Source organism: Brassica rapa, chromosome A01 (genome assembly GCF_000309985.2).
Source record: "Brassica rapa cultivar Chiifu-401-42 chromosome A01, CAAS_Brap_v3.01, whole genome shotgun sequence".
Classification (NCBI taxonomy): domain Eukaryota; kingdom Viridiplantae; phylum Streptophyta; class Magnoliopsida; order Brassicales; family Brassicaceae; genus Brassica; species Brassica rapa.
Window position 1 is genome coordinate 8,876,504 of NC_024795.2, and position 20,534 is coordinate 8,897,037.

Below are 20,534 nucleotides of genomic sequence, written 5' to 3' on the forward strand. Positions count from 1 at the left end.
TAAATAGAGTAGGGTAGGAGATTCCTTGCAGAAACTAGAATCTCCATAGATAAAGGCAGTGGCGGAGCCACATGCATCAAGATGGGGGCCACTGAACCCAACAAAAATTTGAAAATTAGTGTAAGTTATTGAATTTTAATCTGTATGCCCCCATTCAAAAAAATTTGTTGCCCCCATATCTTTGTTTAAACTGTAAACCCACTTAAAATTTTTAGAAAATAGTATTATATTTAAGTCCATTTAATATTTATGCCCCCAACAAAATATTTTCTTGCCTCCGCCACTGGATAAAGGTTTGTCTTATAATTGGTGAGTGGAAGAGTGGGACCGACATGTTCATAGCTTTTTCAAATATGGTCAAAGCTTGCGACGACGATTTGAAGATGCATCCATCCCACGTATCCCCACCACCACCTCCATATAACTAACTAACTAACTCAACTCCCTCCGTTACACTGACACACTCTCTCTCTCTCTGTAATCACTACCATTCTCCGATGAAATCACCTCAGCGCAGCTCTGATGATATGGAAGCCGGCGGCGATGTTCCCAAGTCCCGGAACCACTCTCGCCGCCGCGGCAGAGTAAATTTGCCTCTCTCGATTTCTTCTTCATCCTCTTTGGTTTTACGTCGATTTCGAATTAGTTTCTGTTTCGTTCTCAGTTCTCACCTCATGCTTTTGGTTGCAGGGTATTTTTGTTGCGGTTGATGCTTCTATACGTTTTAAGTCTGCTATGGGTTGCGAAAAGGAAATTGAGCTCGGATCTCATGATCAACCTACTGCAACGGTCTGAAAATGAAATTATTTATGGTTTATATGTATATATATATATTTCCTAATATGTTGGTGTTGCCTTTTGTAGGATGTTGCACTATCTCAGTCAGAGGAACAACCAGTACAAGGTAATCTTCTTATTCACCCCATATTTGGTTGATTGAAACATCATATAAGCTAAGTACTGGGACAACTGTTACCTTTTATAGAATTTTTCTAACCGTTCATGTGACATCAATTTGCGTTTACACTTTTTTTGATAGTTGAAATTGAACTCCCAGCCTCGTATCAAGATGAATTTGGTATCAGATTGGAGGAACTTGTTTCTATATCCCGAGATGGTGGTCTAAGTGTTCTAAAGCGATTTGATGGGGTACCATACATTTGTTTCTACCAATTACATGTTTCTTTTTTGTTTACTTATTTTGGTCTCTTTCATGCTACTCACAGGTTAGCGGATTATCACCTCTGTTGCACACCGATCTGGACAAGGGTATCTGTGGTAGTCATGAAGACATACGGAGACGAAGGAACACATTTGGATCCAACGAATATCCTTTGAAGAAAGAAAGGAACTTTTGGGTGTGGTGACTAACTGTATTTGTAGTATTCTGTGAAAACTTTGACAACAAAAATTAAAAGCTTTCGTTTTTGCTCTTCTGATTGTAGATGTTTCTCGGGGAAGCAAGCAGAAGTTTTACTTTGATCGTGTTGGTTCTTGCTGCACTGGCTTCTCTGCTGCTGCAAATAAAAACTAAGGTGGGTGGTTGCTGAAATGTTTGGCTATTCTTTATATTGAATCGACTCTATTTGGCTTACTCTATACTTTTAGCTTCTTTGAAACCCAGAGCTTATTGCATTTTTTATTCACGTCCCTCAAGCAGACTATCAGTCATGGATGGTATGACGAAGCTGGCATCATTGTTGCAGTTATCCTTGTCATCTTTGTGACAGGTATCCTGCTATCTTTGATGCTTTATTACACATTGGTAACTTTTCCTTCATCTGTAGAAATTACTTTAAAGAATAGAAATTAATCACATCTAGCTCGGTTTTGTGTAGCGAATAGAATTGGTCTGTTGTTTACTTTTGTGACTTCTGCCCCTTTTCTGCAGCTATCAGTAATTACAACCAGTCTCTTCAGTTTGAAAAGTTGAATGATGAGAAGAGAAATATATGTATCGAGGTTTGTGCTCATACCATAAAGATTTCCATGACCACATGATATGTTATTCGTCACTTAACTTTGCTTAATATCACTGGATACAGGTTACTAGAAATGGAAGACTGGTCGAAGTTCCGATTTATGATGTAGTTGTTGGCGATATTATACCTCTTAAAAGTGGTGACCAGGAAAAGATCCAATCCTTTTGTCATTGTTGAGTGGTTTCATTAAACTGGAGTTTCATCATTAAACTGAAGTACGATATAATATGCTGCAGGTGCCTGCAGATGGTGTCTTAGTTTCTGGGTACTCACTTCAGATAGCCGAATATGAAAGCATGGGAACTAACAGAACGGTGAGCTTGTACTTTTGTATCAAGCAGTAAATGCATTATTATGTCATACTGATTTAACACCCCGTTCTCATAAATAGGTTCACAAAGATACAGATATAGACCCAATTCTAATATCCGGATCTAAAGTGGAAGATGGCATCGGTAGAATGCTGGTACGAATTAGCTTCACATCTCTTTTAATGTGTTATCTATTCAGTAGTTTGCCCCTGTATCACCTCAGATCACATGGTCTTCCAGGAAGTAGTTCTAAATGATATAACTACATAGACTTGAGTTTGGTTAGGACTACATGACAAGAGTCTTCTGAGAAAAGATTCTCTATTTCTCTTCCATACAACTGAACGTTTCAGACCCTTTTTTTTTCTGCTTACACTGGGTTTTTGGCTCCGCTCTTTTTCTTGTCCTGCGCTTCTAAGGTTACTAGTGTCGGGATGAACACCCAATGGAGGATGCCAGCTTGTATCCCACTATATACTGGTGAAGAGACACCCTTGCAGGTACGTTTTATTGGTGACTGGCCCTTTTATATTTTCTTGTTACAGTTCTTTATTCACCTGTAAGTCTTTTCTTGTAGGTGGGCCTGAACCGAGTTGTTACTGCGTTTGGCCTAATCAGTATCTCGGTTGCTTTGGTTGTTTTTCTTATCGAGTCATGCCTGTAAGTTTGTCTCTACACCAAGAATTTCTTTCTGTTAATTCTTCTCAAGTCCTATATATTGCTCGATTCTTATCTTCAAGAAACCTGTCACCCCCAGATGCTTCATGGGCCGAACCAAAAATACAGATGGTAGTCCGATGTTTGATGCTGGGAAAACTACGTCAGATGAAAAAATAGACATGGTGATTAAGTTTATAATTTTGGGGGTAAGTATAGATTAAACATATGATAATTATATTTTACTTTTCATTTTTATTCATGTGGGGGATCTTTATTTGTATCTTTTTAGGTTACCATGGTAGTCGTGGCCGTGCCTGAAGGTCTTCCGTTAGCTGTTACTTTGAAGTAAGGCTATTCAAACATCTGCTAATTGAGTAACTTGACATATTCTGTACTTTTGAATGGCTTTATATGTTATGGTTGCCTACCAGTCAATTTCTATTTATTGTCTGTAGCCTATATGCATCTTTTATACTCGAGCATGGAAAACTTACATGGGTTCCTAACTTTCTTATAGCAGTTTGAACATCTTGTTTTTTGTTTGTTCGTTTAATTAATGCCAATCACTCTGGAAACAGCATTGCCTATATGACGAGAAAACTTCTAGGAGAGAAGGTTTTGGTACGCAATTCGTAGATGACTATTTTTTGTCATAACTTAAGTAACGAACTAATAATCTCACGCAATGTTCAGGTGCAAAAGCTCTCTGCCTGTGAAGCGATGGGGTCTGCAACAATGATTGTATGCCACAAGACCGGGATTTTAACCTTAAATCAGGCAATTTGCTATCTCTCCTCTTTTTTCCACAGCATACTTAGTTACTTTAGTATCCCCTTGTGTCATTGTTTCTTCACAACTGAATATTTACTCATGGTTTAAGAAATTGAGTTTGTTGGCCCTACCGGATCAGTTCTCCCTTGTTTACACAGCTTTCCTAGTGTCTGTTCTTATTAAACTTGTTGTGTTCCTTATTATAGACAATTCATTTTCTTTTGAGCAGATGGAGGTTGTTGATGTTTGTGCCGGACGAGTAAGAACGCAGAATTTGGCAGAGTTGTCTCCCCTTCTAATCTCGTTGATCACCGAAGGAATTGCCCTGAACACGAATGGGAGTGTATATCATCCTGAGGTACAGTCATATTGTCAAGTTTTATATAGATTGGTTCCAGTTCCCGCTTTATAGTTTGATGGGTCAGCCTTGATTGATTAAAATCAGGGACAGTCTGAACCAGAGGTCTTTGGATCAGCAACAGAACGTGCCATTCTTAATTTCGGTGTCAAGGTGGGGCTTGTTTCTGATAATGTTTATTAGTTATCTCAAACGTAGTTGCAACCATCTGATTGCAGAACTAATCTAACTCATCTTTTTGCAGTTAGGAATGAATTTTGACGAAATAAAGTCAAAATCAACAATTTTTAGCGTTTCACCTTTCAATTCAAGGAGAAAACGTAGAGGTGTTGCAGTCCAATTGGTAATGTAACCTGATTTCTTATTCTTGCTAATTTATCCCACTTTCCTACCTACTTCATGTGGGAGAATTGGTTCAGTATGTTCGGTTTTGATTCAACTTTTTTACGGTTTCATGTTCATGTGAGCTATACCCCCGCTTGTCTGATATTTTTCTTGCTAATACACCTTCAGCATGATTCTCAAGTCCGTGTTCATTGGAAAGGCGCTGCCAAGACTATTCTAGCTTCTTGCCAGTGGTACATGGACAAGGACAACATAGCAGCTATGGACCAAGAAAGAGTAATTAATTTACCTGAAATAAATTCATACACTATAATCATAAATATAATTATAAAAACAACAACATAAGGAGGCCTCTAGTAATCTTTATTTCTTTGGTCTTATTTGTGTTCTTCGTTTTTTTTTTTCCTCGGATATTTCATTTTGAAAAAATCATTGATGAAATGTCCAAAGAAGGATTGCGCTGTGCTGCCCTTGCCTACCGAACTTTTACTGACGAAGCATTCCCAGACATACCTGAAAGCAACCTCGTGCTATTGGCTATCATTGGTATAAAGGTAATATTTTGCTTTTCAACATGGCATCAGAAATGACGACTGTGGAACATGTTAAACTACTAATATTTGCTATATATCCCCTGCAATATAGAAGCTTATCTTCACTTTTAACAAATGGATAAAATGTGTGCAGGATTCTTGTCGGCCAGGCATAAGTCAGGCAATCCAACAATGTCGTAATGCTGGAGTAAAGGTGGCATGTTTATTTTGCAAATTTCTATACCACTTTTTCATATATTTTCTCTCATGATGGCATACTCATTAAATCTTTTTAACGGCTTCTCTCGTTTTCTGGGACCCAAACTCAGTTTGCTATGCAAGACTATATAATAAGAGTCTAAGATCAAATTATTTCTACAAGCTGATATGTTACATCGTGTTTGATTTGTATGATAGGTGTGCATGGTGACAGGCGACGACCTTCTGACTGCCAAAGCAATAGCGATGCAGTGCGGGATACTGAGAGGAACCTTAGACGAGCCTGCGAATACAGCAATCTTAGCAAGTGAATTTGCTTCGATGTCAGAAGCAGACAGAGAAGAAATTGCTGAAAATATTGTAGTACGTATAATTATGTTCTTACAAAGACAGAGAAGAGATTTTGCAGCGGATTAAACAAGCAGTTAACTTAAACAACCTTATTTTTGATAGGTGATGGGTCGATCTTCTCCTGATGAAAACCTTCTTCTACTTGAAGCACTGAGAAAGAAGGGACACGTGGTTGCAGCAACTGGAAAGGGAATCCGAGATGCTCCGAGCCTGCGCCAGGTCCTTAAAAATACTAATTTGTGCTTTGAAACTCTCAAAATGACACTCAAAATGATTATCTTCCCTACTACTGCTATAGTTGTTAATTTGATCATGGACCGCAGGCGAATATCAGTCTTGCAATGGGCATTGGGGGGACTGCAATTGTTAAAGAATGCTCTGATATCATTATATTGGAGGACAATTTTACTTCGATTGTCAAGGTTAGTGAAATATCACGCATCAATGTAGTTGACATCATATTTGAAAATGATTGCAACTGAAAAAGAGGTGTTTGTTTTAAGGTCATCCAATGGGGACGTTTTTTATACACAAATGCTCAAAGATTTCTCCAGTTCCGGCTAACTGTCAACGCATCAGCTCTAATTATATGTGTTGTGGTGGCGGTCCATTCTCACGAAATTCCCCTAAATGTTGCGGAGGTAATTTTCAGTCTCTGCATCATGAAGAACTCATTCTTTCTTTCTTTCTCATCAAGTTACTTTCAATTTCTCTATGCAGCTTCTGTGGATTAATCTTCTCAATGATACTTTTGGAGCATGGGCCTTGGCGTCAGAACCACCAATGGACAACTTAATGCGAAGGCCTCCGGTTCGTAAAGGGTATGAAAACGGTTCAGTAAATAATATTTCAATGAACAGATTTCTTAATTACCATATATGATGGTGACTGCATGACCATATCAAACGTTTTTAAGCTTTCTGCAATTCCAAAAATCTGTTTATCCTCAATAAGTTTCAGTTCTGATTTATGCAGCGGAGCCAAGAGGATAACTTGGTTTTGCTCCTACTTATGTGAATTTCTGAAGTGGATGGAGAGAAAGAAGTCCAAGAAATTCCCTATAAGTAGGAGCAGAACCAAGCTATTCTCTTGTTAGCCCATAGCATGATTGGAAAATTGAACTTTTGTCAAAAGCATTTCATCACGATATATTTCCCTGCTTTTCTTTCCCTTTCGTCATATATAAGATGCCTTTTGATGGTACTCCCTTTGCCATTTCAGAGCACCCTTTATAACCAAACTCATGCGGGCGAAGTTTGTTGCACAGGTATGCCCATTTATAAGCTTCATCTTCCCGTTAAATGTAGTGATTGTTTCATATATTTCAATGAAGTAAATACAGTTTCAAAGCTGAATTTACACAAAGATATTTATATATCCGCCTGTTTGTTGCAATCATATCATGATCTTGTTTTAGGTAACATCGTCTTAAGTGTACTTTTACAGGTTTCTTTCCAAGTGAGTGCATTGCTTTACCTAAACTTTCATGGAGAGAGTATACTAAAACTGGAGAACAAAAGTCTAGATCAAGCTAACAAAGTCAAGAACACAGTTATATTCAATTGCTTTGTCTTCTGCCAAGTAATCGATCTCTCACCCCTTTGTCTTGTCTCTCAACACCATCCTGTATTTGATTGGTGAGCGCTTCACGTTTGTTGGTATCCCGGCCTGAATTTGTGCAGGTATTTAACGAGGTTGAATGTCGAACTTCATACCAAGGAAATACATTCAGCGGGATCCTAAAGAACCATTTGTTCCTTGGAACAATTCTTGTAAATGTTATACTTCAGGTAATCCCTATGCATAAACTGATATTTGTAACAATTATTCTCTCTTTAATGCTAAACACTCCCTAATCTCCATGCTTGCTTTTGCTGTTTTGATCAGATAATCGTGATAGAATGCCTTGGCATATTCTTTTACACAGCCAGGCTTAATTTGAAGCAGTGGCTGATCTCGATTGGAATCGGTTTTTTCAGGTACCACTTCACAGAAAAGAATCATCCCCTCAATTGGCGAGACCTTTAACTCTCTTGTGTATTTTTGTGCAGTCAAGTCATTGGTCGTTTTCCTTTCCCAGCATTTCCTTACCTCCGGAACGAAGATCATATATAAGACATAAAAGGCTGATAAAGAGCTGGACATGCTGTTATCGAAAGAGATTGAAGGAGAATAACTCGGAAGCTGACGTGGACAAGAGTGAAGAATAAGAAGCTTAACGGTTCTACGTGGGAAGTCGTTAGGGACGTTAGAAGTTAGTTTGGTTCGAGTTGTAATTCAAGCTATAAATAGTGGCCTTAGAGTTTATAGATCTTCGGCTTTGTATTGTGAAATTTGGGTCTTTGGTTTGTAAACATTAAGAAGTGTTATACGTATTGAATACATTGTGCTATATCATAGGCCTTATAGTGTAAGTATTATGTTACTCTTTTACATCTAACTAATCTTTTATATACTAAAGCACAAGTCACCTAACTAATCAAAATTTAACACTTGGCAAAGAAAATATTTATAAAAATAAAACAAATAATGTTGATTAAAAATTGTTTTTAAAACTCCACGTAAAAGAAAAACTGATTTGTAGAAACCTAGATCCTAAATTTTCTCACATATTCCACGTACAAAATAAAGAACGTTTATGTTTTTGTAACAAGAAATAAAGATCACGTTCTGTGTAACTGTTTTTTCTGTACCCTTTGTGTATCTTATTTATTTAGTTTTACTTTCTTTGATAAAAAAAATAGTTTTATTTTCTCCTTCCTCCTTTCTTCTCCTGTTGATCAGTTCTTCCACTTTCCACTGATCAAAAAAATCCATATAAGTTAGTTTAGATTCACGTTCCTCTTCCTCTCAATTATAATTCATTTTTCTTAATTATCCATTTCAGGTAAAACGTCACGTGATGACATGAATGTGCTTATGTAACAAAGTTTGATTTTTCAGTAAAAGAATGAAGTCCGAAAAGTTAAAGTTCTATCAGCACCAAAGGTAACCAAGCAAAACCGTAAACAAGTGGTAACTTTTATCTTTTTTTATTCTCTGATTCTCTTTTTATGTTACTAAGAAGTTCTATTTGTTTTTTAAGATTTGATGAGGCAATTTAAGTATTTACAAAATTTCTTTGTTATAGTTTGACTCATTGAAAAATCTGTTTTTAATGTCACATAGCATATTCTTACAATTTTTTTATCGAAAAAATAATCTTACAGATTTTTGTAAATATTTTGTATGCATGTTTAGTTTTGTGTTTTTATATTAATTATAAGAAATTTATTTTAAAGAAGAATTATTTATAAAACAAATACATATATAACTGACTATTTACCTAGCTTCAGAAAATTTTGTTTAAAATAAGTTCAATTTTTATTTAAAAACATTACAATTTTATTTATTAAATAATATTAAAGTAAGCAAAAATTATATCCGTGCTTGGCACGGGGTAATAATACTAGTCTTTTATATACTAAAAGACAAGTACAAATCAAAATTTGATATATGGAAATATAAAATACAATTAAAAAGAAAACAATTCCTAGTTTTCGGCACATATATCCTAAATTTTCTCAGGATATTGCACGTTCAAAATCAATTGACTACCATTTTCAAACTGTTTTTTCTATATAATTTGGATTTAATGATTTATTCTTTGTTTTTTTTTCTCTTTTAATCTTCTGCGTCAAAACAACAGATTTTTATCTCTCTTAAATTTTCAGTTTTGACTTTTGACCTAAACAGGTTTCTTCATGTCTTTTTTTCTTACTCTGTACTAATTCAAAATTTTATCTATTCATCGTTTGGATTATAAGTCAATTGACAAGATATTAGATCAATACAGTGGTAGAATTATGGGAAGAGATTGATTCTGGTATGGTATTTTTTGAAGAGATTCAATTTTAATTCACTGCAATATATAACTTAGAAACTTTCTTATCAATTGATTTACAGACACTGTAGATCATGGTTTGGAGAGATGGGATAGAGCATAATCAAAATTATTCTCGTGAAGAAGAACTAAAAAGACAAGCATCAAGTTTTGGCGTCACAAAGAAAGTTTTGCAAGTTTTCCACTCTTTACTACTTTTCTTTGATTTTTATTAATTTTTCCTTTGTTGAAAAATTATTTTTCAGCATTCACTACATAAATTGAGTTTTAGCCTAAAACTATTGTTGAATGTATCACAGAGCTTGCATTTCTGAATCCAAAGGTAAGTTTACTTTATTTAGTTATTGCTAGATAAGTCATTATAATTTAATAAAAAATCAAACTAAAGTTGTAAAATTCACTCTTCTAATTTAACAAACTATCAAAATAAGTAATTGTTAATTTTAAATATGTGCCTACAAAAAGATGTTAAGTAAATTAATATAAACCTAGATTTTAACCCGCACAACGACGGGTATTTTTTTCATTTTTATATATATAATTTATTTTATGTCAATCGTGGTATATACATATATTTAACATTAACCATATATTTAAATGTTTATATATAGATTTTATGGTACTATTTTTAGATATATATTAAAAATAATAAAAAGAGTGAGGAATATTCTCAACATTGTTAGATTTTTAAAATATAGATTTTTGTACAATTGAGTATTATATAAATTTGATTTTGGTAAAGATATATTAGCCGACCTAAATATAGAAAAATATATTGTGAAATTATAAGTAATGTAAAACATAATATATGAAAAGCATGACATTTTTTGTGATGGTAAATATATGCTTTTGAAAATTATTTTCTAAATCAAGCTTTGGATACATGTATTTAAGAATTGAACAAAAAGAAACAAGCTTTAGATTTGATCAAAAAAGAACTGAACAAAAAGAAAAGTTAAAACTCGTACCTTTATGCGTTCCCAAAAACTGTTGGTACCTTTATTAATCATCTCCTTATTTTACGTGACTATTGTTAACGAAGAGAAAATTATAGAGCAGCGAGATTATAGGTAAATCTTGCTTTAATATTTTGCATTAATAGGTAGAATATATGGAAAATGATAAAACCATTAAATGTGTTTATTTTGTAGTAGATGATCCAAAATGAAATATCATATATGAAAGAAGTCATACTTCTATTTTAGATAAAATACTAGATTTTTATCAAGCGCGAAATAATTTTTCGTTGAAATCTTTATTTAATCGTATTTTCTCTTTATTTAAAATAGGTGTGGATACAAAATCCGTTACCGGAAGTCCAAACTGAATCCAAACAAAAACTCGATTTGTACCCGGTCTGAAATATAAGAAATACGAGAGTAGATCTTGTAGGATGGTACAAAACATATATAAACTCGAAGTATTATTACCTGAACTCGAATGTGTAACCTAAAACGAAAGTCTAAATTAATCACAAATATAAATATTTGATAAATAAATATGTACTTCAAATATCTAATTCTATGTTTATTTTCAGTGATATTAAAAATAAAAATTTAAAATTTAAATAAGTACCTTAAATATCCAATTCTATATAAATAGGTATTTCTTCACTACAAGAAAACATGACCTTAACGACCACAATATTAGCAGTTAGTTGGTCGTAATATGGGCATTACGACCAATTAACTTCGAAAATTGATTGGTCGTTAGAAACTGGTCGTAATTAATTATTAGAGGCACATTGGTCGTAATATTATGACTAGACATATTAGTCGTACACTGGTCGTAATCTTACGACCAATTTACCTCTAATGTTAACGACCACTTTACATCGACTTTAGATGTTCATTGGTCGTAAATTTGACCAATTTTATTTATTTATTTTCAAATTTTGTATTTATTTACTAATTTTATATATTAATTAAAATTAAATATTTAAATTTAGTTTGATTTAATTTTTTAAAATTTGATCAAATTAAAATAAAATATCTAACATCCGTAAACATAATAATATCCATAATATAAAACATTTAAAATATAAATTAATTAAAACTGAAAAAACTAAGCATTAAGGTTTATTTCGTCGAAGAAGTCGGATGATGTGCCGGAGGTAGAAGCTGATGGATCCGGCTTTCCGAGAAAGGTACTCCCGGAAGAGTTTCTAGGCACAAGGTTCCTAAGTCTATATCTACCGCCAGCCATAGCAATATCGTCAATCTGAAAGAAAAAAAACCAAAAAAATAGATGGTTTTAAACAATTCAATTTTTTATATAAAAATAATCTAAACCTTTTCTAATTCCATCATAATCTAACTCCATCCTAATCTACTTCCATCCTAAACTAATTCCAAACCTAATCTAATCACCTAACTAACCACATAAAACGTAAAAAAAAAACCTTACCTAGAGAGAGAAGGGAAGTCATTGTTAGAGAGAAAGGAATTAGCAATCAAATGGCTTCGCGAGGTCCGAGTATATATAGAGTTTTGGTCTTAGTCATAAATGGGTTGTAATATTACGACCAATGAGGGATATGTAAATTTACGACCAGTGGGGGACCAAATAATATTACGACCAATTAGGGACTAAATATTTTTTTTAATTTACGACCAGTTAAGAAGAATTAAAATTACGACCAGTGTGGGACGAAGTCCTTTACGACCAATTAGGGACCAATGTGAGAAGAATTAATATTAGTCATAACTGAGTCGTACTTTACGACTAATTAGCTTCGTTTTGTGTTTATACCCTAAAACCAAAACCCCAAACATCATAAGTTTTATACACTTCTAAACCCCAAAGTACAAAGATTTTTTTTTAAACTAAGTTCATATATAATTGAGCAAACATGATAATAAGTTATATATTATTTGTACTGCAATACAAATAGGTTAATAATATAATAAAACACAAACACTGTAACATAATCAAACTCGATCACTTGTCATCAGAAACATCATCCACTTCATCATTTTCTTCAAATTCATCTTCGTTGGCTTCGTCTGTTGCATCGTCTAGAAGTTCTTCATATCCCTGGTTGTGTGGATCAACAAGTAAGATATCATTTGTAGCTTTCTCATGTACTTCTACTTCATCTACGACATCTTCTTGTAAAGGCGGTTGTTCATCAGTCACAAGACTCGGCCTCGAGGTGTAAATTTTATAGCGGCTAACCAAGATATTCCAGATTGTCTGATCCTCGGGTATGGAATAAAACAAACTTGGTATGCTTGAGATGCCAATATGTAGGGTTCAAATTTGTTGTACCTCCGTGTAGCATTTATATCAACAACTCCAAACTTGTTATACCAAACACCTCTATTGACGGTGGAGTCAAACCAGTCACATTTGAAGAAAACGCATTTCAGCTTCACCAGGTTGGGGAACTCCACTTCGATGATCTCTTGTAAGATTCCATAGAAATCAGTTTCACCTTTCACAGATACTCCATAGTTCATTGTTGCTCGCCAACTTCCGTATTCGTAAGTGTGAAAAGTGTAACCTCGTGTGAAATACATAGATATTGTGGTGACCTTAGCGACCGGACCTTGTATCAATTCGTGAAACCACTGAGGATAGAAAGGATCATCATAATCAACCTGGATTATCAACATATATTTATAAATATATAACTTCATTAATTATATAATAAATAACATATTTATGTTTGATAATAACTTAACCACGAATGTGCAACTACGTTTCTCGTAAATTGGTCGTTAATCAGATGGTAGCTTGTCGATGTAATTTAGTCGTACATTTACGATTACATTACGACTACCTGAAAGTTTGGTTGTAAATGCGAAGTTAGTTTACGACCAATTTAATCTTTTAGTAGCAAAATTACGTCTAAGTTACGACGGACTTTAACATAGTATTAAGTTAGACGTAACGTCGAAGTTAATTTACGACTACATATTTGTAGTCGTAAATGGTAGTCGTTATTCTCACGTTTTCTTGTAGTGCTTTCTTATGTTTTCCTTTAAAATTTTAGATTTAACTTTAAATATATCCAAACCAAACCAATATAATCCGAATCCGAATGATATAAAGTTATTTTATGGATTTTAGGACGTGAAACAAATTGGAACCAAACCGATGTGTTATATCCAAACCCGATCTTTATTTAAAAAATTTTCAGAATGAGATCTATGATGTGATATAAATTAGAAACAAAAGTTCAAATAAAGATACCTGAACAAATCCTAACTTAAAATGTGGTTTATGTTTTGTGTACTTATTTTCGAAAATACTTTTTTTTTATTTCCTTATCAACAACATTTATTCTACTAGGGTTGAATAAGTGTGATGGTAATACAAACCAATAAACTACATGTCATGTTTTCTGAAAGTTTATCTTCTTTAGCTCTATATATTAATTCTTTATTTCACATTTAATTATTAAATGGTACATTTTTTTGTCATTAGATGTTAACGATGTAGATTAAGGATTAGTAGGATAACGAATTTATGGTCTTAATATTAATCCATGCATTCCTGAGGATGTCAAGAGCCATTCAACGCCAACTTCGAATCACTGACAACGACATGCACGCGCACAAAATAGAAAAACAAGCCCAAAAAGTAATGAAATCCTTGTTTACTAAGAAAATAAAGGATATACTATCATATAGATTGCAAAATTATATCCACTGCACATGGTATTTGTAGTTTGTTGTTTTCTGAAAACGATGCAAAAGAGATGGACAAAAACAGTCGGCTTGTGTTTTGTTATGTACGTAACATACAAGTAACGTACACTCTCCTTCGCTCCTATAGAAAATGAGATATGTTGAGTTCATTGATATGTATAGGTGAACGATACGATTTTATTAATGGGTCAATAAATCGGACTGGATTAACAAAATATAATAAAATATAGTAATTTTTAGTATCGAATCGATTTATTTGTCTTTTTTTTTTTGAAACTCGATTTAACTCTCTTTCCTCGGATCATTTCTAATTTACTTCTATAATTTTCTATATAAAACTTTAAGTCGAAATTAGTTTTATTCCAATGTATGTTTTTATAATAGAATTCTAATATTGTTTGTCTATCCTTTTTTTCGTTGAACAATAATTGAGGTAAAGGTTGTTTGTCTATCCTTCAATAGAGAAATCTGACGAGATTGATACCGATAATGCTGAAAAAGTGATGAACATATTTATTTCACTATTTCAGTTCATTTATTTTTCTTCTTGGTGATGACGGATTGCTCCATCCTTGAAAGAGAAATCTATTTCTCATTGCAATTACTTCGACTGAATTGCCATTTCTAGTAAACTCCTCTATATGACGACGGAACACAACTATATATACAATATTCCTTTTTCTCTCTGAGGAGCTTGTTCTTTGTAAGAAAGATTAGACATGTGTACCGGTGTACGCGTGTGAATTAAAGTATATAATGAGTTTTTTGAGGGACAAAGGAGTGGTTGATGACAGGGGAGTAAATTAAGTGTACTTTAGATTAACGGATGAAATAAATAAGAAAAAGTGGTTTCCCATGAACCAATGTACTTTCCACGTTGAACATTAGTTTAAATCTATAAGAAAATCGACATATCCTTAAAATTCTAATCGAGATCTAACTGTGTTCAATCAACAACGTTAAAATGTTCAAAGGTTTTGTCGCTGGGATTATAATAGCAATATTTTTTTTTTGATAAAATGTGAATTTATACCAAAAAGGAAACGTTTTACAACAGCTCGGCGAAGCTAAAAAGTTACAAAAGACCCAAAAAAAAAAAAGGTGGAAAAAAGCCTAATGTTAACTCGGTATAAGCAGCATGCTTCAGAGACTTACTCAAAGTCGATATCTTTTAGTCGAATCTAAACCAGATGGAAAGCATGGTCTTGAACCTTTTCCTATCTTTGCGGGCAAGAGCAATGTCCCGTACGCATCGATCCAGCTGTTTGAACACAACAGAGTGAGGTTGAGGATTCCCAGCATGCATTCTTGAGTTCCTTTCTCTTCATATGAGATAAATAGTAGCCTGGGCTGCTATGTGCTTAATTGTGAAAAGCCGGTTCCCTCTGGCAGCCTGCAACCAATTAACTAGAGCTGCCCAAGTTCTTACCCGCAGAGGAGAGGCCCCCAGCTTAGCGAACAGCTTAGCCCATATATCCTTGCTGTACTCACAGTCCAGGAACAAATGATCTCTGGTTTCAGAAAGCCGATTGCATAGCACACAAGTGTCAGGAACATCCATGCCCCATGTTACCAGTTTTTGCCTGACTGGAAGCCTATCGAGATGAGCTACCCAAAATGTGAAAGCATGCTTTGGTATGCAACCTTTGAACCAAACCGATTGAGTCCACATGAGCTTAGGATGTTTTGGTCGTAGGTGTTCCCAAGTTAAACCCGAGGAGAAGACAGAGAACACAATGCCTGGAATTTCCCACGAGAACACATCAGGGCCTTGAGATTGAGTAGGGAGAGGATAAGCAGTTAAGTGGTCACGCACTTCCGCTACTCTCCTATGTCTCACCCGGTGTGAAGGCAGTCTCCATCCTGTGGCGGTGCAGGCCTCTGCTACATTGCTTGACATAGGTATTCCCATCATGAGAGGACCATCTTGCCCTACGAAGGAGAATAGAGGTCCTGTTGGCAACCAATGATCAAACCAGAACTTTGCAGTGTCACCATCTCTCACAGAGCATCTCAAGAACTTCAGAGCTAGGTGTCGCATGGAGGTAAGACTTTTCCAAATCCAAGAGCTGTTGACCGTAGCCGGGGCGCTCCAGAAGCTATGATCTTTTAGGTTGTGCTTTCTCATCCAGGCGACCCACAGGGAGTCAGATTTGGAGAAGAGGAGCCAAATAAGTTTCAGGTTAAGGGTTTTATTCCAGAGACTAAAATCCCTCAGCCCCAATCCTCCTTCTTCTTTAGGTTGACATATAGTGCTCCATGCTACCTTAACTCCATGTTTCTTAGCAATATCCCCAGACCACAAGAAGTGATTACACATACTCTCTATCTGCTTGATACAACCTTTTGGTAGCATAAACGCTGAAGTCCAAAAGTTGATAGTGCTGTATATAACCGATGAGATTAACTGCAACCTACCAGCAAAGGATAAGGCCTTGGTTGTCCAGTGGTTGAATCTGTTTGAGATTGAGTCCAGCAGTGGTGAGTATTCAGATTTCCGAAGCTTCCTATGAGTAAGAGGGAGACCCAAGTACCGAAAAGGAAATGATCCCTGTGTGAAACCAAATGCCGCAAGACTTTCCTGCTCATTTTCATCTGTTCCAGCTGTATATAGCGCAGATTTTTCTCTGTTCATTTCCAAGCCAGAGAGCCGATGAAAGGTTTCCAGAGTTGAGTTTAGATCGTTTAGTGAGGCATGAGAACCATCAAAAAACACCATCACATCATCAGCAAATGCAAGGTGAGATATTTTGGGGTCTTGGCCCTTAGGATGATATCCTATGCTTCCATCTTCGTATTTCCTTGCCAGCAATCTCCCAAACACCTCCATTGCGATGACAAATAGATATGGTGAGATCGGATCACCCTGTCTAACCCCTTGCGCCCCCTGGAAGAAGCCACAGAGGTCCCCGTTAACATTGATCGAGAAGCTTGTGGTTGTGATACACTGCTGGATCCAGTTAATGAAGATGTGCGGGAACTGAGCTGCTTTCAGAACTTGCAGTATGAAATCCCACCGCAGAGAATCAAAAGCTTTCCTAAGGTCAACTTTGAGAACTCCTCGGCTAGATACATTTTTCTGGTTGAATTTTTGGACCATTTCCGTAGCCAGCAAGACATTCTCAATTAGCAAACGCCCTTTGACAAACGCTGATTGATGAGGAGATACCATTGATGGGAGAATCGACTCAAGTCTCTTTGCAATGATCTTAGAAATAATCTTGTATAAGACATTGCAGAGAGATATAGGTCTGAAGTCAGATATTTTGTCCGCGTTCACCTTCTTTGGAATGAGAGTGATAGCTGTGCAGTTCCACTGTTTTAGCATCCTACCATTGCGGAAGAACTCTTGGACAGCCTGAGTTATCTCTGGTCCAGTAACAGCCCATGTCGCTTTGAGGAACTCCGCGTTGTATCCATCAGGCCCGGGAGCCTTGTGAATAGGTAGCGCAAATACTGTTTCCTTAATCTCTGACGCAGAGACCTCCGCTATCAGCATGTTTTTCATCTCAGTTGTACAGTGGAATGCACTAAGAGAGCTTATAAGGTCGCAGTTTGGTGCTGAGAGGGGAGGTGATTCCTTGCCCAACAAGTCCTGAAAGAAATCGACACAGTGATTCTCAATCTCCATTTTTTCTTCAATTCTTCCACCATCATTGCCAATGAGAAAATGAATCTGGTTGCAGGATCGTCTGGCTGCTACCATTTTGAAGTAGAAAGCAGTGTTGCTATCTCCATATTTCAATCACTGGATTCTTGATCTTTGGCAGAAAAATTTTTCCTCAGCTAGAGCTAGCGTCATCCATCGCGAGTGTGCCTCTTTTTCCAATCCAGCAAGAATGGCTGTTGGGTTATTGAGGAAGCTCTGCTGGCACTCCGCGAGGACTGCAGCCGCATCACTAACCCTTTTTTCGATTCCTGAATAGTTGTCTCTATGGAAGTTCCGGATAATCCCTTTAAGACACTTCAGTTTCTTGCTTATGATAAACATAGAAGTTCCTGAAACGTAGGTATTACTCCAAAAATCCCCTACCAGACTTAGAAAGTTCTCATTGTCAAGGAGAAAGTTTGAGAATTTAAAGGGCCGACGCTTCCTAGTCAGTTGACCTCCAAAGTGGATGCAAGTAGGGCAGTGATCTGAGAATTCTGGCTCTTTAAACTCCCCGTAAGAGAGCGGGAAGGCAGCCAGCCAGTTATCGTTGACAAGAAGTCTGTCAAGTTTCCTCGCTATTGGGTTATCGTCTTGTTTGTTCCACCAGGTGTAATGATGGCCACGGAAAGAGAGATCTGCTAGTTGAGCAGATTGAAGGCAGACCCTGAACTCCTCCATTCCTCCAGAGATCCTAGTACCGCCAGTTGATGCATCTTCAGGGTTCAGAGGCTGATTGAAGTCTCCAAGAATCATCCAAGGCTTATCAACTATGATCGGGTTACCAGATAGATGTATTAGGTCTGCCCACAGAGTCCTTCTCCCAACACGACAATTGACCGCATAGACAAAGGTGACCACAAATTCCGTTTCAACTTGAGGCAACTTTACCAGGCAGGTGATCATCTGACTCGACTTTTGAAGAATAGAAACACTCACTTGGGGGGCCCAAACAACCCAAATCCTTCCAAGCTCTGCATACTCATAGTTTGCAGCCGCGTTCCAACCAGGAAAAGTAGACTGGATAAACTTCTGACTTCTGACTGCTTTAACCCGAGTTTCAATTAAGCTACCAAAAAGAAAATTATTACGCCGAAACCATTTCCGAAAACTTCTTCGCCGAACTGATTTATTGAAGCCTCTAACGTTCCAACAGAAGCACTCTATCATAAAACTAAGAGGGGGGGGGGTGGGGCGTGCACCCCGGGGTAGACTTTTTTCCTTGCTTGAACTAGCCTTCTTTTGTTGCTGTATCAAAAGTTTCTGCTTCCGCTTGGAGACTACTGTTGTGTACTCACCCTCTTCCTTAGAAGTGGAGGCCTCCTCTGAAGAGTATTCCGAAGTATCAGGCGTAGAAACAACCGCCACGAATCTCATCACCTTTCTAACAAGGCCGACTTCCACAGGTTTTGTCCTAGGGTTTCACTTCATCAAACTTTATCCATCCATGAGCTAGTCTTATTCATAAAAAACAGCTTGAATCAACGCTACAATACTACAAGAATCGTCTTACTTTTTTAATGTTGGGAGGTTTCCACTAATAACTCGTAGTGATCAATCTTTTTATTATTTCCGTTCTCGCTACAATTTTTTTTGTTGCTAAAAACAATTTGACAAAACACTAAGTAAAGAAACCAGATGGAGCAAAGCCTTCAATAAAAAAAAAACCATATGGAGCACTGTGTCATATATTCGGAATCTCCAACGTTCACATGTGCGCTTTACCAAAGAGACCGACCGACCTATAAGACAACCGTTCTATTAGAGTTTTCCTACTCCAAATGAGGTTTTACTAAACCAAAAAGAACTATACATAGTTTCACTGATGAATAGATAAAAAATATTAGAGTGATAGTGTGTTGTATTTTAATGTTCTCTATGCATATATCTGAACAATTTAAATTCATGCATATATCTGAACACTTTAAATTCAAAGATAAGGTTCATTTCTGGGCAAATATAGCTGTATTTATCGACTTTGATTAAAGTTGATATGGTGGTTTTCGAGTTTAGTGTGTTAATTTCTGTTAACTAAAACTTAATGCAAGGCAAAGGTGGATGACCCAAGACGAAAGGATTGTAAAGGAAAACTTATGCATACAAATGTCCACCTAGTTTGATAATTAAAGCACATTAAATTAGGTAAGCTGGTAAAGTTATGTGTTGCTTAGTAATCTCTATTCATTTTCTCAGCTTTTACAATATATATTCCACCGCACTCAGCTAGCTAACTGTCCTCTTCTTCTTTACACAATATCGTCAGGTTTCTTCGAGAAAAAGAGTGGGATATTAGCCTTTCAGAAACTAAAACCTCAAGATCAAACAGTTCATTAAGTTGTTTAGAAAATGTGTTTTAAGTTTTTGTTAACCACGAAAGAAAATTAATAAATTTATATATTCTTTCTCCAACCTTTTTCTTATAAATTTATTTGTTTTTAATGTTTTATTTTGTTTTGACTTTTCATATTGTTGTCTTCCAGAATTTATGACAAAGGTTCTAGAAATTTGCTTAGATAATCTTTATATAGAAGTTTTAGCTCAATTGGAAAAAAAAACTTTTATCATAAATTGCGTCAGAAGTTTCCGATTTGAGTGATTAATAGGACAAAACTAATATTAGATGTTTTCTAAGATATTCCGAACCGACAAAGTGTTTTTTTCGTGAAGAGATAATAATTTTGTACTTTTTTTATTAATTTAAACATATTCGATTATGTAGTTGTATTTATGTTTGTGGAACATGGATAATCTTCATGTGACTGAAGCTTTTATGTCTTTCAAATATGACGCAAAAGTAGGTTATTTTTTGGTTTCAAA

General features: G+C 35.7%; 1 protein-coding gene across 3 annotated transcripts; it reads left to right on the plus strand.

Annotated features, from left to right (window-relative positions):
• Positions 1-274: 274 nt before the first annotated feature.
• Positions 275-7,947, plus strand: LOC103863808 (calcium-transporting ATPase 8, plasma membrane-type). 3 transcript variants are annotated; one of them, XM_009141565.3, is made up of 33 exons: positions 275-584; positions 691-789; positions 865-904; positions 1,040-1,149; positions 1,227-1,358; positions 1,446-1,535; positions 1,661-1,730; positions 1,892-1,962; positions 2,046-2,129; positions 2,219-2,296; positions 2,374-2,448; positions 2,713-2,793; positions 2,871-2,953; positions 3,051-3,159; positions 3,243-3,298; positions 3,532-3,574; positions 3,647-3,730; positions 3,954-4,082; positions 4,170-4,235; positions 4,327-4,425; positions 4,596-4,703; positions 4,838-4,981; positions 5,115-5,174; positions 5,378-5,542; positions 5,633-5,749; positions 5,854-5,952; positions 6,034-6,171; positions 6,251-6,351; positions 6,752-6,797; positions 6,977-7,111; positions 7,213-7,320; positions 7,418-7,509; positions 7,582-7,947. In XM_009141565.3, exons 1-33 carry the CDS (start codon positions 498-500, stop codon positions 7,643-7,645), a joined length of 3,063 nt encoding a protein of 1,020 aa, XP_009139813.1. In that variant the 5' UTR covers positions 275-497; the 3' UTR covers positions 7,646-7,947. The 3 variants fall into 3 exon arrangements, with proteins under 3 accessions (XP_009139813.1, XP_018515431.1, XP_033147859.1); XM_018659915.2 differs by lacking the exons at positions 6,752-6,797; positions 6,977-7,111; positions 7,213-7,320; positions 7,418-7,509; positions 7,582-7,947 and adding an exon at positions 6,506-6,730; XM_033291968.1 differs by lacking the exons at positions 6,752-6,797; positions 6,977-7,111; positions 7,213-7,320; positions 7,418-7,509; positions 7,582-7,947 and adding an exon at positions 6,491-6,726.
• The last annotated feature ends 12,587 nt before the right edge of the window (positions 7,948-20,534 follow it).